Source organism: Helobdella robusta, assembly GCF_000326865.2.
Source record: "Helobdella robusta unplaced genomic scaffold HELROscaffold_15, whole genome shotgun sequence".
Taxonomy (NCBI): domain Eukaryota; kingdom Metazoa; phylum Annelida; class Clitellata; order Rhynchobdellida; family Glossiphoniidae; genus Helobdella; species Helobdella robusta.
Window position 1 is genome coordinate 1671206 of NW_008703839.1, and position 25071 is coordinate 1696276.

The 25071-nt window shown below is 34.9% G+C and overlaps 2 protein-coding genes across 2 annotated transcripts in view; one reads left to right on the forward strand and one right to left on the reverse strand.

Moving 5' to 3' along the window:
* On the forward strand, nucleotides 1–22947 carry HELRODRAFT_74949 (hypothetical protein; the record flags this gene model as incomplete). Its single annotated transcript, XM_009015142.1, has 20 exons — nucleotides 1–67; nucleotides 139–317; nucleotides 387–584; nucleotides 1689–1764; nucleotides 2235–2332; nucleotides 2543–2575; nucleotides 3264–3404; nucleotides 3561–3706; nucleotides 12747–12860; nucleotides 13557–13670; nucleotides 14114–14255; nucleotides 14333–14380; nucleotides 14543–14602; nucleotides 16247–16478; nucleotides 18438–18607; nucleotides 20515–20627; nucleotides 20969–21134; nucleotides 21458–21544; nucleotides 21696–21833; nucleotides 22867–22947. Coding segments are annotated over 20 exons (2403 nt in total), but the record flags the coding sequence as incomplete, so codon positions are not given.
* Nucleotides 22770–25071, reverse strand: part of HELRODRAFT_154558 (hypothetical protein) — an 8057-nt gene continuing 5755 nt past the window's right edge. Inside the window, 7 exon segments of the mRNA XM_009015143.1 lie at nucleotides 22770–23313; nucleotides 23332–23619; nucleotides 23899–24089; nucleotides 24241–24334; nucleotides 24502–24611; nucleotides 24739–24824; nucleotides 24906–25051. Coding sequence (XP_009013391.1) covers nucleotides 23515–23619; nucleotides 23899–24089; nucleotides 24241–24334; nucleotides 24502–24611; nucleotides 24739–24824; nucleotides 24906–25051 — 732 coding nt within the window. The 3' untranslated portion in view covers nucleotides 22770–23313; nucleotides 23332–23514.

Sequence of the window (25071 nt, forward strand, 5' to 3'; positions counted from 1 at the left end):
TTCTTTGGATTGCCATCAGAATTGAAAAAGTTGTTGTGGATTCATAGGAACATATCCGATTTATATGGTTTATATTCAAAAAAACCTGTTCTATAATAATTTTACTCAAACTTTATGGTCGGTGAATTTTTATTACAGAGTGGCAAAAAGAATGTCTGATGTTGGAGCACAATTCAGCTGGTAGGAATCTCATATACTCCCTGCCCACCTCTGGTGGTAAGACACTGGTGGCGGAAGTTCTCATCATCAAACAGTTGATTGTCAATAAGAAAAATGCTCTATTTATTTTACCCTATGTTGCTATTGTTCAGGAGAAGGTGGAAATTTGTGTTAGGTTGCTTATAACATTTGTTTATAATATAGAAATGAAATGTTTGTCATGATAGGTTAAAAGTCTTTCAATTTTGGGAGTGGATTTGAATTTTTTGGTGCATGAATATGCTGGTAGCAAGGGCAGACTGCCTCCAGTGCGACACAGGAAACAATCATTGTATATCGCAACAATCGAAAAGTCAGCATCCATCGTCAACAGCCTCATAGAGGACGATCGACTGAGTGAGATTGGACTGGTTGTCGTTGATGAGGTGTCTATTTTTTTCTATCATTGTGGCTTTCTTATCACTTTCATATTTAACATTGTTATTTTGATGATTACACTCTTCTGTTAATAATTTCATAAATGTGGTCAAGTTTTTTGAATTTGAATATTATGTTACTGGGTTTGTGTTTAATAACTTGGCTAGTAATTTAAAAACTGATATATTGCCAGGTTATTTATTCAAAATGAATACCACAATATCTTTGTATAAAATATATTGATTATAAATTGTCATCATTTGATGTCTTCACAATTTGAGGTTAGTTCATGTTACAAGATTTTTTTTATTCTTTAAAAAATCAAGATCTGACAGATGCAGAAATAGTTACAGCATGCAATAATATGGTAATAAAAAAAAATAAAAAACGGAGGAAAAAATGTTTAAACATGAAAAGTATTGAAAATAAAATAAAGTAATGGTATAAAAAGGCAAATAAATAAGTAATTTGTTAATGGACTAGATACTGACTTAGTGAGTTAGTTGGGTGATCGATAAGTAAAAACTATATTGTGTGAAAGATAAAGTTTTTTTGTGTGCTAAAATGTTTGAGGTGTCTCGTGATGGTCTTTTCCTGATATGATGATTGAGTGGTGACTTGATGTTTATGATAGCTAAGATTCAGTTTAGATAACCAACCAGATTTGCCATGCAATATAAATTCCAGCAGAAACACTCTAAAGATATAATTTAGGTTATTAATTCATTTACAACAAACGTAGCACCACTAATTTTTGTTACGATTATTTTAAAGTTTTCAATGATCTTCTATGTTATTTAAATAAAATTGATTCATTTAGTTTGCTGAAGAACTGCATGATAACATTTAATTTTTATCTTCCTATTCTGTTTTAGTCATTCATTTAAGTTGAATGCTTTAGTTTTTGCCATTTTATTGAATTAGAGTTTAACAGATATCAGATATTTATCAGATTGTCATAATTGTTCATTCTGTTCTAGTTTTTGAATAATTAGGTCAGTAAGAATTCGGCGTTTATTGGTTGCTTTGTTGGTTGCGCCTGTTTTTGTTTTAAATGAAGTAAATTGGATAAAAAATGGTTTGCTTTTATTTACTTGTTGAATTGTTTGCAGCTGCATATGATCGGCGATGGAACGCAGAGGGGTGTTACGTTGGAATCAACACTGACCAAGTTCATTCATTGCTCTGGTGAATAAATTTGTGTCCGTTTGTTATTGTTCTGCCAATTAGGAGTGTCAAACACATTCAATCAACGAGTTATTTTTATCAAGGCTGAATTATCACGAACAGCACATTCTGACACCAGTAGACCTCTTTGATAATTGAAAAAATTTGAGAAATTTATTCATTGATTTATATAGTTTTTTAGGGATTACGTCTGATGAACATGAACGCCATTCGATTTTTAAAATTTTAGATATGCCATTTTAAATCCACTTTTGTTGACATTGGTACAAAAAATTGCATCAATTGTTTGACACTCCTGATGATGAGGATGAAGAACAAATATTTGGTTGAATGTTCAAGTTGGATGCTGTATATTTTTTTACTGTTAAGTTGTATGCCATATTATCATTAGTTGTGTGATAATGTTTTGGTACATTTTTCCAATAAGATATTGTCCCATAAACAAACAAACAAATCACTGACTTTTACAGCATCAACTCAGATAGTGGGCATGAGTGCTACCCTGAACAACATTGAAGATCTGCAGGCCTTCCTTCAAGCACTCATTTACACCAATGACTTCAGACCTGTGAGTTTCTAATAAATTGTTTGCTTTATGTAAATTCTAACATAATTTTTAAGTCTAACATGCTTTTAATTGCAGCGTCCTGGTTAATTTCTCAACTGCCAGCCTTCATATTTCGCCTTGTTTTTTAACTTGGCCAATAAATTCTTGTTCATAATTTTTTGTTTCTTCATTGAATGACTGATGTCATCAAAGAAAGCATATGGCTATGAGAAGGAAAATATGTTAAGATTGTTTTGGAAGGCTGTATTGTCCTGGTTATGACATTAAACTGACCCTCACTGCCTTGTGAGTGATGTTGGATCATCAAAGGCTAGGCCCACCGCTTATAACTGTGGTTGCGTAAGGAAGGGCGTCCTGCGTAAAAATTAGCCAAATAAATTACTTATGATGACAGAAGTGACAATGGCCCTCAGTATCCGGCAGAATGGCGTCGAGGGGTATTTCGGTTTCATCATAGGTAGCCAAACGGCAACCCCCGATCTCGGGGAAAATGTCGTCTAAACGTGTGTTGTTGTTGTTGTTTTGGAAGGCTGTATCTCAAATGGGCCAGGTTACCCATTCACTCTGTTGAAAACAAGCATCGCTGAATGCCAAAAATGTGCTATTTTTCCGGGCAGGGTTTGCGTAATTGATGGGTTCGTTTAATATAGACGTAGCAGGGAATAATTTATCGCTAGTCATATTCAAATTTCCATCTACCTATTTAATTTCCAGCTACCAAATTTAATTCTTAACAATCTTTCCATTTTGGTTTAGAAATGTTTATAGCTATTGAATTAATTTTTTTACTGTTTAATAAATATAACTCCTTTCCTTATTTGCATTCCATGTTGAAAAAAATCAGAAGAATTTATTTGTAACTATGATAACTTTATTGTGACATTAGGGTTCATATAATTCTTCTTGACTCATGATCATTTGATAACCGCAGGTTGAGCTGAAGGAGTATGTGAAAGTGTCGGATGTGTTGTACGAAGTGAGGGATGCCATGCCGACGCAGGTCTCCCCAACAATGAAGGATTATAATTGTATTCATGACAGCCTCACTTTTAAGCGTGTCATTGATTTTCAGGTTCCTTCCTCGTCTCATAGTATTTTCATTCTAAAATCATTAGTCTGATTAATTGAATTAGTTATTTAAAATTTTTTCATAATTGTTGATAATTTCTAACATTTTCTCTTGTTATGTGGTTAATAATTTCGTGTTCTACAAAATGTTGATGCACAGTACAGCAAAGAAATGTTGTCAGACGATCCGGACCACCTGTACGGACTGACCATGGAGGTCGTCCCAGCCGAATCCTGCCTTATCTTTTGCCACTCCAAGAAGAACTGCGAGAATGTTGCTCTCCTAATTTGCCACCTCATTGAAAGGTTTCTCCTTGCTTGTTCATCTTCTACTCTTCTAATCTTACTTGTACTAATCTTCTACACACTGCTTTGTGTGACTGATTCAAAGTTTTTTTTTATAGAAACAAAATTTATTTATGTAGAAAACTAGAAAACTATGTTAAATAAATTATAAAACATTTCTTAATATATTTATTATATATATATATATATATGTATATATAATAGAATAATATATATATATATGTATTGTTGTTGCTGCTGCTGCTGCCGCTGTTAATGGTGTTGTTGTTATTATCGTTATTGTTATTATCACCATTGTTAGATTGCTGGTTGATCTGATTAACGTTATTGTTGTTCATTCTTCGAGTTGGAAGTGTTGTTGTGATTCGTTGTTGGATGTTGATGGAAGGTTTTTCAGATTCGATGAAAATGGCTTCTGCGATTCTTAGGTTGTAGTGCTGTTGATTGTTGTATAAAATTTTTGTGTTGTTATCTAGAAGGTTTCTAATTATTGAGGTGTTGTGGAATGTTTCTAGATGGTTTTTTATTGCACCTTCTCTTTTGTGCATAGTAAGTCTATGCGATAGTGTTGTTATGGTCATCCCTATAAAGGAAGTTTGAAGAGGCGCACAGTCATCAAGACAACTATCGTTTATTGCATCGTCTCTTTTGTGCATAGTGAGTCTATGTGATAGTGTTGTTGTAGTCATCCCTATATAGGAAGTTTGAAGAGGCGCACAGTCATCAAAACAACTATCGTTCAAAATTTTTAAATTTTTAGTTGTTAAAATTTTTCACTGGAATTTCATGTTTCTTCGAATTCATTTGTATATATTTTTAATTTCTGCAAAATCTCTATCTGCTGTTTTCAGATTCCGATCTCTAACATACAGCGTGTTTGAATCAGCAGACCTTAGACGCCCAAGTGATGACATAGATGAAACTCGAATACACTTATCTTCTAAATATTTCTGAGCCAGACCATTCAAACTTTTAAAACCATTACACCCAACTTGAACATGATTCTTTGTTTAACACGCAGCCAATGCAACTCCTTTAGAATTGGTGATGCATGATCAAATTTTAATTTGCGATATATCATTCTAGCAGCCTGATTCTGTACCATCTGAAGTTTAGACAACAGTTTATCAGCTATGCCATATTGAAGACTGTTACAATAATCCAATCTAGAGTTGACGAAAGCATGTACTAATAGAGTCATTATATCTCTATCTACCGATTTTGTGACTTGACGTAATTGACGTAGTTGGAACATACATTTTTTAACCAATAGACTGACTTGTGGACCCATTGTCATACGGGAGTTCATCACAATTCCCAAATTGGTAACCGTTTTACTGAAACTTATATCAGTCATGCTGATGTTAATCGATGAAGGTTCAACCGCTGACGTTTGTTGCCATGTACCAGCCAACATGAACTGAGTCTTAGTCTGATTCAACTTTAGCCTACTTTGACCCAGCCGACATCACATATAGTTTTTGTCAGTTTCTCTAATACGGTAGGCATCTCATCTGGGAAACATGAAACGCAAATCTGCATGTCATCTGCGTACTCATGGCAATAATAACCATCTTTATTCAGTAAATCCAATACCTCTGCAACGTACAAATTAAAAAGAATCGGTCCAAGAACAAATCCTTGAGGCACCCCTGACGTAAGTTTCATTGGTTCCGAGAGACCACCTGAGTAAGAAATCTGCTGAGTCCGACCAGTAAGAAATGATTCGAACCACGTTAACGCAATCTTATTTAAACCATAACAATATTTCAGTCTGTCCAGCAGAATTTGATGATTTACAGTATCGAACGCCGAACTCATGTCCAGGAATGTCAACAAAGTTACTTTTTACATTAACTGCTGAATAAACATGAGAGAATATATCCGATACAGCTGTTTCGGTCGAATGAAACCTGCTGTATCCAGATTGATGCAAAGGCCAAATACCATTTTTATTTATATGATTATTTAAAACTAACTCAACGGAACGTTCAATAATTTTAGAAACGAAAGACAAATTTGACACCAGCCTATGGTTTATCAGATCTGATTTATCTAATCCTGTCTTCTTTAGAATTGGCGTGACAATTGCATGCTTGCAAACCTGTGGCATTACATCCTTCGTTAAGCACATGTTGATTAAGTCCGTTAAGTAAACAATAAAACAGTCAGCATATTCTTTGAATACATGCGTCGGTATTGGGTCGAGTGAGCATGACTTCGTAGGTGACGAATTAACAACTTTAGATATCTATTCTTCAGTCAACACTGGAAACGATTCGAGTGGAAACATAATATTAGTATTAGTAGAAATAACTGGAAAATTAAAACATTCAAATAACTTTTCGGTCACTTTCAACTTGTCAGCAAAAAATTTTTTAAAATCATCGGCGCTATGCATTGAACCAACTTCATTTTCAACACTTGTCTCTTTTCCTAATAATTTATTAATCGTTTGCCATAAGTATTTGGAATTATTTTTAAATTAACATGTTTTCGCGAACCAAAAACTCCTTCGTTTCACTGAGTAACAAACATTCTTTTGTTTCATTGCCAGTACCCAATCAACTTTATCATTATAACAACCAGTAGTTCTGAACCTTCTTTCTTTTTTTCTTTCATTTGCTTAGCCTTTTTGCAGTCACTGTCAAACCATGGGGCAGTCGGGACATGTTTCCATCAAACTTCATGAAGTGGAGCAACCTCGTCAGCAATTTTTAAAAGCTCTTCATTGAATATTTTAAAACCCAATTCGACATCACCATCCTGACCATAATGTTTCGAGATAGGTGAGCACCTCAAAAGCTCAGTCAGACGTTTTTTATCCACTCGTTTCCAGGATCTGGTCCACGATTTCTTGAAAATGACTGGAGTCGAATTGATTAAAAATTGACCAGTTACTAAACCATGATCTGAATAGATACCAGATGGGTACACCAATATATCTTCTAACAAAAAATCATCCGATGTGACAATCAAATTAATTCGGTCGGAATACATTTGATGTGGTAGCCGTCACCACATATGCCACAACAAATTAACTCTTTGTTACTTCCTTTGATTTTAACTTTGCATTAGTTGCATTTATCTTTCGACATATTCAACTGTAAAATATGTCACTATATCTGATAGTCTGATAAAACAATACATGTTATCCTATAACGTTTATAAAATTAAATTCCTTCTCTTGTCGGTTAAACAAGAATTTACAATTAAATCAACTTAACTTAAATTAATTGAGACAAAATTAACTTCAAACAATTAGCGCAAACAAATTATATCATTAAATTCGTCAAAATTTTCTCTATCAAATGAAATTAAATTTAAACAAAATACTCGATTTTAAACTATGAAATTGAGAAAAAATACGGAGCAAATCAAAATATATATATAGTTTTCTTATTACATTTTTAATATTTTAACCAAATTCTTGTCGTCGTTATTTATTTTATTAAAGTTAAACTTTGGGGAACTGTATATTATTCTAACTTTAATAAAATGAATAATGACGAAAATAATTTGGTTAGAAATATTGAGAAATGTAATAAAAAACTATTCAACGCTAGAAATTTGGTAGATTTCATAATTTACTGCATATATTATTATTATTATTATTATTAGAGAATTTATATTCTAGCGCCCTTTATAACTTCTCAAAGGCGCTGCTTAAATCATGTGGTTTAATTTATAAAAAGATGAGTTTTTAGTTCTTCAAGGAACTGTTGAAGATTAATGTCACGTTTAGATTATTGTAATTCTCTTCTCTATGGTCTTCCTTCCTACATTTTAACTTTACTTCAAAGAGCCCAAAATAGAGTTACAAAAGTTGTTTTAAATATCAGTAATTTATCATCCAGCATAGATTCATTCATCCAACTACATTGGTTACCAGTACGTCAACGCATTATATTTAAACTCGCCATCTTTACGTCTACTTAATACATCTCAACCATCATATCTTCATCAAATTATATCGCGTCGTTCATCAATTCGTCAACTTCGTTCGTCTTCATATACTCAGTTGCATCAATTTATCAGTTGTTATCAAATGTTTTACGTACAGCTCTTCTTCCATATGAAATGGCTAGCCTGCCATTATTCGTCAACAGCCAACCATCAAACTTTTTAGGAAACGATTAAAGAACTTTTTGTTTATCCAGGCCTATGGAAACGTCAAAAGTCATTGTTTATACAAGCGTCCCTGAAGCTACGCATAGGACGCGATACATATTAATGATAATAATAATAAAGAGTTAATCCAGGCTGACGAAGGTGGCGTGGTAAATTATTCCAAACTGCTAAACCAGCGACGGCAAAATTCCCTTTTTCTACACCAATTGTGTTTTTGGTGCCGATAGAAGATCCTGACAATCTGAACGTAACTGGGGACGTTGAGCAGGTGTAAACCTATGCAAACACTTGTCAGACAGGTAACTCGGACTGAGACTATTCAAACATTTGAATACGATAATGGCAATTTTGAATTTGATTCTTTGCTAACAGTCAGTAAGTGCAGGTTTAATAGACTATGACTCACATGGTCTATGACTCACATGGTCTATGACTCTCATGGTCAAACATTAATCTTCCAGTAACTATTTTAGCTGCTCGATTTTGAATTGACTGTAGTTGGCATTAATCTAAACAATAACAATAGACTAATAAATAGTATTTTAGCAAACAAATCTAAGACGAATATTCTTTTTTCACATATTATTTGTAAATGTCCAAGGGTATGGAACTATATAATGAAATCAATCAATCTTCGTTTTGCGTTCAGAGACCCGGTTTCCCGAGGTAGGACGTTGTTCTCTTTGCCATCAACTTTTTGCGCCAAATTAGACGATCAGTTGTATCCATTTCATTTAAATTTTGAGTTTTCATGTCTTGCTCGATTGTTTGCGACCAGGACTTCTTTAGACGACCTCAGGGACGTGTGCCCGGTACTTCAACATCTGCAAGAGAAGTTATGGCACCGTTTCCACTTCGTTTGACATGACCAAACCACCGCAGACGGTGTTGGCGGCATTCGTCCTTTATATCATCCAAACCAGCACGACGCAGGATTTCGGTAGATTTGATGTGTTCCTTCAGACTAATTCGTTGCATCCATCGGAGCACTTTCATGTCGGTTCGTTGAAGTTGTTGTTCCAGTTTGGTTGTCATTGGCCATGTTTCTGCACCATATAACAACACCGGACGTATCACAGATTTATAAAGTCTTGATCGTAGTGGTAGTGGGATGTCACGCCACATCAATATAGAGGCAAGGAGATGCCATTTATTCTAGGCTGCACGTATGCGTGCTCGAACGGCAGCTTCAGCTGTTCCAGTTCAATCCAGAACATCCCCTAGATATTGAAACGATGTGACTTTCTCTACCTTAATGGCTTCAAAAACAGTGCTATTTAGAATTTGTTGTTGAGGATTGATGCAAGCAGGACAAACAAAATTGGACACTTTAGATAAAGTACCAATTATTTTTGAACAACGTTTGTGACACCACTGGTTACACTGCTGACATTTGATTGAATTGTTACCAACACCAGCTTTACAAACTGAACAGGGCCATCGCCCAGTAGCTGTAGATTGGATGGGTTCACCAATGTTCATTGCTTTGGTTTTGCTGATGTTGACTTTGAATCTATGATCGGAGAGTCTGGTGTTCCATTCTTCAAACATCTGTGCTGCACTCTGCTCAGACGTGGCTGTTAAAACGATATCATCAGCATATATTAGATTCCAAATGTCACTAGTGCGTATCGGTTTTGTGATTTCTTCCATCACAGTTATAAATAACAGTGGACTGAGAATCGAGCCTTGGTGAACTCCAACGCCGATGTCAAATGCATCTGTTTTTCCAACCGTTGTGCTGACAAGAGTCTTAGTATTTGTATACATTTCCATCACAAGTCGAACAAGATATTCTGAAATGAGTTGTCGACGTAGACTCCACCTGATTGCTTCACGGGGAACTCGATCAAATGCTTTTTCAAGGTCTACAAAAATGTGTGATAGTTGTTGATGCTTTGCGAGGTACTTCTCTTGCAGTTGCCGAAGGATGTGAATTGCATCAATTGTTGATTTCCCCGCTAGGAAACCAAATTGATAATTTCCGATTGTGATGCACGACGTTAATCTTCTCTCAATGATTTTCTCGACAATTTTCAGGGAGTGTTCTAGCAGACGTATACCCCGATATGATGAACAGTTCAATGGATCACCTTTGTCTTTGTATAGCGGGACTGTCATGCTATAGTTCCATTCAGTCGGCATTGAGCAATTTTTCCAGATTTCACGGCAAAGTTATAGTAACGTTTGGATACCTGCAGTACCAGATGCTTTGATAATGTCATTTGTGAATTTGTGAGTCCAGAGGGCCCTGCTGCCTTTCCATCCTTCATAGCTTTCAGAGCTTCTGTAAGCTCCTCTACAGTGATGTCTGGAATCGGACCTTCGATGGGTGGAGCGTCAAAGTTAACATTGATGGGATTTGTTTCGTTTAACAGATGGTTGAAGTATTCTTTCCACTGTAGCTTGATCTCATCTTGTTCAAGAACCATCTCATTTTTGTCATTTTTGATACATGAGGCACCAACTATTTCTTTTTTTGTACGCTTTGCTTCTTTTGCTATACGATACAGAGATTACATTTGTTCACCTTTGCTTTTAGTGAGCCACTCTCTGCACTGATCTGTCCGAGCCAGTGCAACTTGACGTCTTGTATAGTTGTTCTTCTCACGGAAAATTTTATGGTCATCAACAGACTTTGATTTTTGCCATTGCTTGTATGCAACTTTCTTTTCAGCTATTGCATTTTGTACACTCATTCCACCACCAAGTGTCACGTTCATGCTGACGTTTTGTACCAGTTTTCCCACAAACCAGTTGCAGCGTTTATCAAAACTGTTTTCTATGTACTCCAATCTGTACTGGCTTGCGATTGGTGGCGACAATCTGTTGAAATTTTTCTCGATGAATATTGCTTTTCAGCTTCCACGTTTTGATTCTCCGAGGCATTTGTTTAGACTTATGTTTTGACAGTTCGACAACCAGGTCTGCCACAAGGAGTCTATGTTGGGCGACACATGATTCGCCAGGTATAACTTTGACGTTTTTGAACAGCCTTCGGTGTGGTTGCTTGACAGCGAAGAAATCAATTTGCGTGGCTGATGGTCCACTTTTGTATGTTATGAGATGTTCCAACCTCTTTCTAAAATATGTGTTCAGTAAACAAAACCCGTGACTTTCAGCAAACTCAAGGATGCGGTTGCCATCTTCATTCAGTTCTCCATAGCCACAACCGCCATGTACGTTGTCAAAACCATCTGTTTTCTCTCCAACGTGGCCATTGAGATCGCCTCCAATCAGGATTGTTTCAGATTTTGGTATTGTTGAGATGGTGTCAGAGAACGCAGTCCAGAAGTCATTTTTCATCTCTTCTGATTCGCCTGTCTGTGGTGCGTATGCAGAAAAAATAATCATTGTTTGTTTTTCCATGCGAAGCTTGATCCACATGAGACGTGAATTAATCCTTTTAATATCCAGTACTTCTTGGGCTAGCGGTTCTCTGACAAAAATTCCAACACCATTTTTGGCCGTCTTTTGACCATTCCAGAATAGTTTATATTTTTCTTTGTCTGAGTTGACATAACAGACACCATTCGATTTCCATCGGGTTTCCTGAAGGCAGCAGATGTCAATCCTTCTACGCTCGAGCATTTCTGCGATTTCCATGCTGCGGCCAGTCAGTGATCTAACATTGAGCGTTCCAAGTCTAAGTACCATAGGAGAGGGGCCATTCTGAATTTTTCTGCAACATCCCTCCGCTATTGCATACTTCCCAGGGATTCTTGGCACCCCTTGACCACTTGAGGCCTGCTGGGGACTAGGGGCCGTTGTTTTTTTTTGTGATGGCATAAGAGTAATTTGGGGAAAGTTTTTACATCCGGACACCCATCCTGACGACAACCACCAGTTATAAGCGGTGGGCCTAGCCTTTTGCTCAAAAGCACGCAAGGCAGCGTGGATGTCATGTTTTATGTTTTATGTCATGCCCAGAAAAATGGCTTTTATAATAAAAACATACATATGAATTTCAAAAAGAAGTTAAAAAAGTTTCTATTGAATGATATTAATATTGTAAAGAACTTTTAACGTTTATTATATACTTCTGTTTGTAAACTTGAAACATTTTTGTCGATTCTGTTTAGGTGGCCATACTCTTTGAATTTGATTACAAATTCTATTATAGTCGTCCCATTTTCTTCTTATCATTAAAATTTTTTGATTGTTAGAAGCAAACAAAACTTAGTTTCGTTTCGTTTTCTTGTTCAACTTTTTGACATGATGATCCATGCTTATATTTTGATCGAACGTGATCTCAAGATTATTGACAGATGAACAAAACTGGATAACTGATCCAGATATGTCAATAGAGTTGACGCGAATCATTTGCAATTGTTGCCAGGTTCTGACAAGCAGATGCTGACTCACTCTCGTTTAGCTTAAGTCTGTTTTTTTATCCTCCATTTATTTAAATCTTTAACACAGCAAACAGATCTGTGAACTAAATTATCTAATGTCGCTGTTTTACAACAAATTGGAGCTCGGATTTGAGCATCGTCAGCAAAAGTGTGGTATTTAAATTCAAACTTTTCGATGATATTGAACATATCAGCTGTGTTGAGCAAAAACAACAGAGGTCCCCGAGGAACTCCAGATGAAACCACCTCGACATTAGACAATACACCATTGAAGAGAACCTGTTGTTGAAGAGAACCAAGCAAATACGATTTAAACCGCGTTGATGTCGCAACCATTCCAGAAACACGAAAACGACATTTTAATATATATATATTATATATATATATATATTTATATATATATAATACTTTTACTTATTTTCTCCTCAAATCCACCACCTATTAAATTACACGCAGCATGACTCCATCTGCTTTTTAATTATATCTTTCGCACACTCCGTATAAATTTATAACAACATTCTAATAAACAGGAATAACAAAGCGGCAGTGATGAGAGAGGTGATGATGGAAGAAAGAAAGGAACTAGTGAAGAACCTGCGAGATGAAAATGAAGATATCTGTGATGTGTTGAGAAAAACTGTTAAGTATGGAGTGGCCTACCATCACAGGTTGGTCTGCTGCCTGCTTAATGGTTGTGGTCAAGGGTTTTGTTCCTTCACAATTCTATCTTTAATTTTTTCAGAATTTTTAGCAACACAAATTCTCAGCACAGGTGAATCAACGCGTTGTACTTGTTGCATGTGTTAGGTTAGAATCTCTTCACATTCGAACCCATTCACTGCCACAGCAGTCTCAGGCACCTTGACCATTTCACTATTGCGCTTGCGCTGCCCAAGGTTATGGTGTAGTTGTTTGTACGAAGTGGTCCATCATCACAAGTTGTTGTGTGGTTGCTTGACCCCTGCTGATGTTTCTTCACTGTTGTTGTTTAGTTGTTGAGTTTAATTTTGATTGTTGGTTTTTATATTATTCAGTGAACGGATGTAACATTTATTTTTCCCAATGGTTTACTGTTTGAATGTATAAAGACAAAATGTTTGTCATTCTAAACGGATGCTTCCAATTGATTTTATTTCATTAATATCATATTAGCAACATTCAGTGCAAATAAGTTGAGAATTGTTCTCTATGTACTGCTTTTCTATGATATCAGTTCAGAATTTTGTACAACTTTTTAATACTGATGTACCGTTAGTTATATAGGTGCAAAAATAATCACCAACATTATCCAGTTGAACAAAAACATTTTGTGTTTGTGATTTAACGATGGTATGCTTACTAATGATGTGGTTAACAACAAACAGTGGCCTGACATCGGATGAGAGGTTGCTGATTGAAGAGGCTTACTTGAACAAGACTCTCTGCGTACTCGTCTGCACATCCACACTTGCCGCCGGAGTCAACCTTCCTGCTAAAAGGTTGCCCGGTGATGAGATCTGATCGAGATGATGTGTTAACGTGGTGCTTAAATGTGATTGGTGGTAGTTTAATTTCAAATTGTAGTGTCAGTTTTTGTTGTCTGGTAATTATTTTGTGGTCGAGTATGTAACATCCATTGTTGTTTTGCTTCGTTTTTTTATGTGCATGTTGAGTTATTAATGAGTTTTTTGTTATATTGAAGTTAATGTTTCAAAAGTTGAAACGATGCTTTATGGTTTTTCTTTGTGGTTGTGAAATGAAGTGGGGTAACATGTTATTTGCAAATATTCCATATATTTTGAAATGTTGTTTCATCGTCATGTTATGCTTGATGTTTCACGACAAGTTGATATTATATTGATTATGTTTTTCTTATTGTACTTCGTTATGTTATGTCTTATTACGATTTTATACAAATTTATTCTTTTTTCCCGAAAACAAGAGTGATTCTGAGATCTCCTTTCATTGGTCGGCAGATGATGACGAGGACGCAATACAAGCAGATGATTGGTCGCGCTGGTAGGGCTGGCTTCCATTCATCAGGCGAAAGTATTTTGATTGCCAAGCAGCACGATATCAAAGATGTTTGTTCGTATTTTTATCAGTAAAAAATTTTCATCATTTTAGTTGTTTTTTTAATGTTTGCCTCATTTATTTTCAGGTTAAATATTTGATCCAAGGAGCATGTGAAAGTTGTTACTCAAGTCTGGTTGCATATAATGAAATCAACGATACCATTTCTAGTGAGAGCAATAACGCAAACATTGTTCCTGACAACATCGTTGATGATGTCAACTGCAACATCGGTTGTAGCTACGATAAAATTAACAGCTCAAACAACAGTTCCAACAACAATCTCAACAGCAAGAAGAGTTGCAGTTACCTTCACAAGCAATTATCAAATCTCGTGCTGACTTGTGTTGGCCTTAAAGTTTGTTCACGTTTTTTTAAATTTATTTTTATTCACATTATTTAAAAAAATGAGTATGATTTTGAAGTGTATCAGTTTTTGGCCATAGTTTCTCATTAATTTCAATTTCAACGGCAACCCCCGATCTCGGGGAAAATGTCGTCCAGACGTGTGTTGTTGTTGTTGTTCTAATTTATTTCAAAATTAGAGTAGAGAGCAATGCTTTAAGGAAAGCACAGATTGTTCTGACATTCAACTTATTAACTATAAATATTTGATTTCTATGCTTTACTATCTATTTGGCGTGTTGTTCGTTGTTTATGGACGCTTAACAATGTGTGCTTCGTTGAAGGAGCTGTATAAACCAAGCTGCACTGAACTGAAGATGATTTGTGAAAAATTGAAATAGGACTATCTGAAGGATGAATTTAGATAATAATTCTATTTTTAATTTTAATAAATTAGACAGTTTCCAAAAATTTCTAGTGAAATTGAAAAGACAAACTTTGAAATGGTCATTGCCAACAGTTCGGTAGAATTCATAAAATATTGCATAAAATTTGGTCAATCAATCAATCAACCAATCTTCGTTTAGCGTCCAGAGACCCAGTTCCCCTCGAGGTAGGGCGTTGTTTTCTTTGCCATCAATTTTTTTTGCGATAAATTAGACGATCAGTTGTATCCATTTCATTTAAATTTAGAGCTTTCATGTCTTGCTCGATTGTTTGCGACCAGGACTTCTTTGGACGGCCTTTGGGACGTGTGCCCGGTACTTCAACATCTGCAAGAGAAGTTATGGCACCGTTTCCACTTCGTTTGACATGACAAAACCACCGCAGACGGTGTTGGCGGCATTCGTCCTTTATATCATCTAAACCAGCACGACGCAGGATTTCGGTAGATTTGATGTGGTCCTGCGACCAGGACTTCTTTGGACGGCCTTTGGGACGTGTGCCCGGTACTTCAACATCTGCAAGAGAAGTTATGGCACTGTTTCCACTTCGTTTGACATGACCAAACCACCGCAGACGGTGTTGGCGGCATTCGTCCTCTATATCATCTAAACCAGCACGACGCAGGATTTCGGTAGATTTGATGTGATCCTTCAGACTAATTCGTTGCATCCATCGGAGCATTTTCATATCGGTTCGTTGAAGTTGTTGTTCCAGTTTGGTTGTTATTGGCCATGTTTCTGCACCATATAACAACACAGGACGTATCACAGATTTATAAAGTCTTGATCGTAGTGGTAGTAGGATGTCACGCCGCATCAATATAGAGGCAAGGAGGTGCCATTTATTCCAGGCTGCACGTATGTGTGCTCGAACGGCAGCTTCAGCTGTTCCAGTTCAATCCAGAACATCCCCTAGATATTGAAACGATGTGACTTTCTCTACCTTAATGGTTTCAAAAACATTGCTGTTTCGTATTTATTGTTGTGGATTGATGCAAGCAGGACACTTTAGATAAATTACCAATTATTTTTGAACAACGTTTGTGACACCACTGGTTACACTGCTGACACCTACATTTGTTACCTACAGTTTTAAGCCCAACTGGAATTAGCAACGCAGCTGCTAAGCCTGTTTGACAAAACACAATTGTCAGCGATGCACCGTTAATGCACGATTTTATTTGCTTGATTGAAATACATTTTTACGATAGGTCACTAGATCAATCTCTGATGTCCTATCATTTCTCAAGAAGACCTTGTGTTACCAACAATTGAAACAAAAAAATGAACACGCTCGCTTCGAAAGTGACGTCAATTTATGTTTAATAAATTTGATCGGAAGTGGATTGATTGTGGAAAAATTTTTGGTGTCCTTGGATGATGATAATGCAAACAACCACACACATTTGGAGGTTTCAAAGTTTGGCAGAGCAGTTTTCAAAGGTTAGGATTATGACTAATATTTACTTTACTTTACATCGTACTCATTTGCTATTTTGGTATTGCACAACAAATATATCTTGGAATTTTCTGTGTTAATCTAGGCTTGCACGATTTTATTAAAAAAAACATGATTGTCTATAATTTTGTTAGCATATATGGACATTATGTTGCATTTATGATGTCAATAGTTACTGACTGTTATCCAACATTCAGAACCAGCAAAAAAAAGTTTTTTGGCTGGTTTAAGCATGTTGGTAAATCAAAACATTCGTGTCTCATTACATTTATTGATTAGTTCCACATTTAAATGTCTTCGACATGAATGAATACGATTTTAATGTTGAAATCACTTAGCGTTAACTTATCAACTAATCGGTATTTCTTACACAAATTTAAAAATATATTTTTTGTTTTTAAGTATCCAGTTCTAACAAACACAGAGCTGGTTGCATATAGCAACCTTTTCACCTAGTTTTTACTATACCTTTGTGAAAAGGCTGCCCATTAACAGTACACATCTACACCACACATTGCACATACACATTTGTACTGTTGTAAACTTTGAACGCTCGTTACTACCGGCACCATTGTTATAACTTCAAAGATCTCTATTTCTCACACCAGTGGTATAGCTTCCAACGATCATCAAGTTATTGTTATTTTGAAGGTTCAAGATTTCCGATAAATGAACACAATTGCTTCAAACGCAAACTTTTGTGAACGTTTATTTGAATACCAACAGTAATCGAGACATTAAACTAATCCAAGTAACTACATAAATCACATTTACAACTTCGTTTCAAACCTCGCTACTCTCGCCCTTCACATATATAGGAGATTCTGACAATCCAAAAATTACAAATATAGCAACGATAACTAGAATAACGAATAATCAAGATAACAAATAATATAGCGCAATATGACCATTACAGCGGTTATAACAGGGCTGTACCGGATTTGACTTTCTCCTTTTTATTGTGCATCGGTTATATTTTCTGCTGTAACTTATTTATTTATTTTTATAAATTTTTATGGCTTCATTAGCTTGACTACACCAGACATACCCACCACAAACTTTGTTGTATTACATTCCTACCAATGACTAAGTAAATAAACTTTAATTTATTACAATAACCAAATAATTAACTTTAATTTACTGTAAATTAATTTAAAATCCCATTGAAGATTTCTGTAAAAACTATCATATACAAATATTTAATTTGTTTTGTTTTTATTATGCAGAATTGTTTACATAATATTCTACACTTAGAGTTAAACTTTCCTGCCACAAGAACCATACTGTCAGTTATTTGCATCACACGACACAAACTTACTTCTTATGCACAACCAGGGTGTCGCAGTCGCATGGAAAATATCCGATTCCTGCCCTTCAAAAAATTACGACTTTGGGTAAAAATTTCTAACTCCGACTCCTTGTTCCGACTTGCAGAAAATTTTTTTATATTTTTTAAAATTTTGCTTAAATATTATTGCTAAATGAAAAGTACACGTAAAATCAGTCAATGGAATTGTTTTTCTTAGTAAAATAACTTTATATTTTTTAAAACATGCTGAAAAAAATTATGTGATCTTATTCACATGATTAGCTTTTATTTTCGGTATTAACGATGATTGCATATAGCTACACGTAATTATCATCTGAAAAACACGATCATAAAAACTATTTTGAATATCAAAAATGTAAGTATTTGAAAGTTCATGTTAATTTCTGGTGTTGGAGTGAGACGAAAAATATTCGATTTTGACTTCGAATCCGGCCCCTCAATAAATTACGAATTCGGTAAAAATCTCCGACTTTTTAGACACTGTGCACAACGAAGAACTACGCGAGACATGGCACTTCTGCTGATTGAGTTAAAAACAAAAAAAACATCGTTATATTGCATTTCTATCAATAATCTAATAAACTAACAATACTATTTGAATTAATACCAACAGGCTCAATAGATTTAAACATATGCAAGTTATTGTATGATGATTTGAAGGCCAACCAATCCAATGTAGTGCTATCCTCGTATTTGCATCTCATCTTCCTCATCACCCCCTATGAGCACATTACCAATACCAGCAATCCTCTTCACATTGACTGGTGGATCTACATCAATGAGGTAATGTGATATTATTTCGTTTGAACAGATGTGTTAGATTATACATGTCATTTATCGTTGGTTGTTTTGTTTCTTAGTATGCTATAGTGGTAAACGAAAAAAATATGAAAAAATGTTCTTTGAAATTAACTGAAAGTAATAACAACAGCTGATTTCCGGAGTCCAAATAGGACGATATTGTCTTATGTAGGCTACCTTAATCGTTGCAAAAACCAGAAGTACAAAAATTATATTAAATCAAGTAATTAGTAATATCTAAAATAGGATTATTTTATAGTTAATTTGACCATACAAGTTAGTAATAACTTTTGGTCTCTTGGTTCTTTAAATAATTAAATAAGATAATTAAACAGAAATGTACTCATGGCATGAAGATTCTGAGCATTTAACCATATAGTAAAACAATTAATTAGCAGACAATGTATTATGTTGTCATAGAGGTTCAAAGTTTAACATAAATTGCTTCAATCATTTTTTTTAATTATTTCAACTGAGTGATCATTTTAATACTAGCAGGCAAAATATTGTCCCAAATTCTAGAACCTTCATACATACACTTAGTTGAACAAATCTCGATCTACATGTAAAGATATGAAACAAGATGTTTTGCCTGGTTGACAGAGTATGAACGTTCAACCTTAATTTAAAACAATCATTAAAAAAATTACAATAAATTAATAATAAATTTGAACAAAAATATCGATAATAAATAAATGTTCAACTGTTTGACGGTAAATATTTTTAACCCAGAAAACAAATGATCAACATGAGACATTAAAAGTAGATTACAAATTAATGTCTATTTTTGGAAGATTTAGACAGACAGTCTATGTGTGCAAGCAGTTTCTCATTAATAAGATTTTTGTAAATTGGAATGATCTTGGCTTGAACTGATTAAGAAAGTTTGCCGATTTGAAAGACAGGTTGTATGTATTAAAGATGAATTTGTATCCGTGAAAATTATTCAAACGAGCGGTCAATTCATCCAATCACGACTCTGATATAACAACAATGGTAAACTAAAAGAAAAAAAAATAGTTTCAAGTCGTTCATCATGTAAAAAATACTTCTTGCATTTATATGTATGATTGTAAGATTGACATCGGACTTACGCAAACGATCAGCAATCGTATCCTTCGAACATGGGCTAGTGTTACCCAATTAAATTACAGATTTTTTCTCCACTCCTTTTAATTTAAGCGACCTTGTTGTGTCACAAAGCTTTTTTACAGTTTTTTCTTGATTGATATTAAGTAGGCGTCACCGTCTTCTTATTAATGTTATTGATGTTTCTATCATCTGGTTAACGCCTATTAGATTTGTTGGAAACTGTCGTCCAACGAGAATCTATATAATTATGTGTAAGCAAGTCATGAATAACATTTAATACTTCATACTTGTAACGTCATTACCAACCGCATCAATATCCTGCTTGACTATGACTACATCGGTGACTATGACTACATCGGCCCACGTGCTACTTATTTGTTGTGTTAAAAATCATTCAACGATTTATCGAAAATATCATCAACAGCATCAGTTCAGTTTAATTTATCATTATTTTTCAGTACCAATTGTCTTAATTCAAAAAAATCATTGCTTAGCGCAGTTGTTCAGAAAATTTCTAATTTCAATATTCATTTTTCCTTTCTTTTTAGCATGACATCATTCATATTTTTACCTTCTTGAGATTTCTCATTTAGGTACCAACTCCGTGATATTTTTGCCTCTTTTTTGATTTTCCATCGTTTAAACCGCAAAAATAATCTAACGGAAATTAAAAGTTGCTTGTTCGAGGTTACTGATTGTTGCTTGAAAATAATATTTGGTGAGGTAGGTAATGATTATGCGAAATAAGTTTGACGTGCGGTAATGTTCATAATCACACATTGAATTATAACAATAAGGTAGCCTGTCTGAATGGAGATGAGTTGAAACTCATGCATCTTGTCGGAATTTCAGAAGCTTATCTACATAGGAATGCCGTGGGACAGACTGCTAGAATAATGGTATATTTGTGGTGATGTGGTGCTGTTAGTTTGTAGTAACGTGGTGTTGAGTGTGATCAGTTTGTTGTGAGGTGGCGTTATTTTTGGACTGTTTGTTTCGATGTGTTATTTGTTAATTGCATTGTTATTTTCTTAGACATGTTTTGAAATTTTCTTCAATTTGGTGTGTGTTCTTATATTTGTTTTGATGTGACATGGATCAGATAAACTTTTTACATTTCACTTGTTACCCTGTTCGTTTCCTAATACTTCCGAGGTTGGCATACGTCATGCTGTCGTTGTGTTTGGATTGAAATGTTATGCAATCATTTTTATCAATATTACGTGTACAACATTGACAGCCAGATGGGAGCCAATGTTCAGTAAAAAGATTTTATCTGACGCTAATGTTGTATCAGCTCTTCAAGAGAAATTCAGTTTGGAAGGTGGCAGAAAGGTTTCAAGTTTCCAGAGGATTTCTTCAGCAATTATTGTCATCAACTGTTTCATTTGCTGCTTGTGTTTTGCACTTTTGTCAGGTTAGCTACATTTACGTGTGCCTTTGTTATTTATTGTACCTAGTACAAATTATTGTAAAGTTTTGGTCATCTAAATATTTAAAGCGAATGTTTAATTTTTTTTGTAAACATTTTATAGCTTGAGTGGTCCTGCACTGTTGTTTGTGTGGCGTTGGCATGGAATCTTTTTCGGATTTAATTTTAACACACTTTCAGTTCAAAATCATTGCGTTAAAATTAGTAAAAAAGTAAAACTCGAGCGGAAAATGAATTTTGTATTTTTGTAGAGACAAATTTTATTTTTAACGTGGAAACAGGAGCTGGAAGAGATGTGGTGCTACCAGGACTTACTAATTAACTTCACGAAGAAATTATCCCATTGCTGCAGTTTGGAACTTTTGCCTTTGATGGAAATACCTGGCCTCAAAATCGTTAGAAGAAACTTTGCAATTTATTCACATCTCATTTGTTTTATCTGCGCTTTCTGAATTTTTTGACTTTTTAAAAGGATCTTTTCGTTTGATGGGTGACATTTTTTATTTTGAACTGTAATTTAATGTTGCATAATTTAACTTCTCCAAGGGTAGAGCTCGTTTGTTGTACGAGGCTGGATACTCAAATGTTCAGCAGATTGCTTCCATCACTGATCATAAACAACTAGTGAGAAACGTTAAGATGATACCTACAAAAACCGCCAAGCAGCTCATATCGTCTGCCAGGGTGAGTTGGTTTGTAGAGACAATGTTTCTTTCTCGTATCGCGTTTATCAAATCATTGCTGTTATAATTACTATCCGCGTCGGATATTTTCCCCGGGGTCGGAATTTTTGAGGGACTGGTGTCGGAGTTTTACACCTCACTGCGACAAGTGTTATAAATTTGAAATTTTTTCATTTTTTATCCAAAAAATATTTTTTAAAGATAGTGTTTTTAGAAGATAAATAAATGCGTAGCGATATGAAATCGTCTTTAATACTGAAAATAAATGCTAATAATGTGTGTGTTTCGAAACAAATATAATTTTAATATGAAAAACATTGACCGATTTTAAACTGATTTTAAGGTATTTTTCATTTAGCAGTGACATTCTGCTAGTGGGGTCAAAGTGAAGGATAGGAGGAGTAGTACAGAGCTGATTTCAATGATGGGACTGAATGAGGACATTGTGACATTGATAAGGAGATCGAGATTGCGGTGGTATGGACATGTGTTGAGAAGGGATGAAAGGGTCGGAATTAGGCGAGCGTTGGAGTTCGAGGTTGAAGAAGTGATAGGAATGGGTCGTCCGCGATTGAGATGGAGAAGGACAGAGTGAAAGCGGGGTTGCGTGATACTGAGGCGAGTGACAGATGTGAATGGCGTCGAGGGGTATATCGGTTTCATCATAGGTAGCCAAACGGCAACCCCCGATCTCGGGGAAAATGTCGTCTAAACGTGTATTGATGTTGTATTCTGCTAAGTAAAATTATGATACAAAAGCTGACAAATTTGTCTGGGAGTCGGAAATTTTTACCCACAGTCGAAGTCGGAATATTATGAGAGGCAGAATATTTTTTCATTCGACACTGACTTATTCACTATTAACCATAAATTTTGCTAAACTATTAAGAATTTATTGTTGCAAATTTCAATGAGACTATAACAAAAAGCAACTTTTATACATGATAAACATGGTTTCATTATTCATTTAAGCACAAGACCACAAATTGGTTACTATAATTGAATTATTTGTTGGTTGTTTAAACACTGAACAGATGCTGGTTAACGAAAGACTTGAAGAACTGTTGTCAGAAGCTGAGACTCTAAGCACTGGCCGAGCCACAGCATATTCATAATATAGTGATAAAGTTAAAATCGAGTACATGAAATGTTATAATGTCATTTATTTATTTTATTTGAATTAAATCTACTGTATATTTCAAATATCTGATATTTTTAAACTGAACAAAACAAACAGTATTCTACATGCTCTCCATTGCCTATTTTTCATCTAACAATAGCAATCATTAGACAAGAGAGCGCGCCTGACTAAGTACGTTTTCACCAAACAATAGCATCTAACAAAGATATTAGACAAAAAATTGTCTATAAATGATTGTAATAAAGTACTTTTTTGAAAGTAGATTATAACCAAGTGAATAACAAAGTTAACCAAATTAAAACATAACGATAGTGACTTAACAAAAACTTTATATGGTTTTAGGTAAATAGGTGAGGTTTTAGGTAAATAGGTGATACGCTCAGTTCGAGACTGAATCTGCAAGTGAAATACACACAGATCATTCGAGGAACTTAATAATTCAAAAAAGCTAATGATACACAAAAGCAGTTATATAATATTTGAAGATGTCATATGAGAAGATTAATAATGAATCTTGATGAGAGTTACACTTCAGAATGTTTTAGCCAGTTTCCTGCTGCTCAAACGCAGGGTACTTGCTGGTTACTTCAGTCCATGTTATCTTGCCCAGGGAGAGGTCGCTCACAATTTGAGGCAGCTCATCAATCTGATGTTTCGACATTGAAAATTGTTCAAATTTAATACTGAAGCATCAACAATCATTAAAAATCAATAATCCATTGTAACAGGTGTCAATGTGTAAAAATATAATGTTAAAATTATACTAATATTTATAACAATAAGGCGACCTCTAAAACAAATGTCTAAAATTTACGTGGCAACCATGTAAAATAAGAATTTATATACATAAACATACAAAAGAGACTCAACAAAATGCCCAAGTACTTACAAAATGTAAGCAAAAAAAGAACAAAAATGAGGAAACCTCAGCTCTTATTTGTTTCATGGAATCTCTTTCTCTGAGGGTAGCAGTGTGCGGCTCCTTGTTGATTGTATCAAAGTCAACAGTGATGCCGAATGGAATAGCGATCTGGTCCGTTCTTGCGTACCTTCGTCCTATGGCAACGCTGCTCGAATCAACTTTGTGAGAGACATCATGCTTTGTCAAGGATTCAGCTGTGGTGTGGTGTTTCATTTCATTCTTTACATGCTTCATCAATTGTTACGTGCGTCATAATAAGTTCTCAAAATGACAAGGACTTATCAATGTTTCTATTTATATACGAAAAAGGAAATGAAGATGAACAAGCTTGCATGCCACACTCACATAATTTTTTGACAAATGGCAGAAATTCAGCATTGCCACTTAGTGGTAGAACCGAACATTTGTATGGAGCAATGAGGGGAGGCAACGACAGGTACTGTGGAAAAACGTGAACATATTTATTCATCATTCAACTCATTTCTGTAAATATGTAAAAAAGGTGACTGAAAATAAGAATAACGGTCTCCATAATTTTGAATAAAAGCGAAAATAATTAGGGCCTAAAATTTAATTTTGTTGCATAGAACAGTCAAAGTATCTCACTGTTCTTTGTTCATCGTTTTCTCGAACATGAAAGTTGTGCTCGAATATGGCATACATGATCCTTCCAATTCCAAACGATGGCTCAATGACGGAGGGTACAAATTCTTCCACTGCATTAATTCAACAGTAAAAAGAATTGTGAATATACTGCCAACAAAAGGAATATTTATTGAATGACTCTGCTTTTATTATTTGCTATTATATTAAAACATTTAAGCCTAGCATCTCAAAACAAACCATGAAACTTCTTTACATATTTCTTTACATCCAATACATTCTTTTCCAACTTGAATTCTTTCTTTTCAACATAAACATTATGGAAACTGTTGAATACCGGAAGATGATTTTTTATATATCAAATAAATGAAAATGCTTTTAAAATAAAAAGATGAATTCAAACAAACCCCTGGCTTGAAAGATCTTCTTCCAGTTTCTTGACTTGTTCATTTGAGTAGGAAGCCAATTCATCTAATATCAATTTGGCATCGTGTTTAAATTGTTTGCCCAGTGCACCTTTGTTAGGCACCACTTCACAAACTTCTTTTTCCACCTTTAGCAAGCACAATAAAA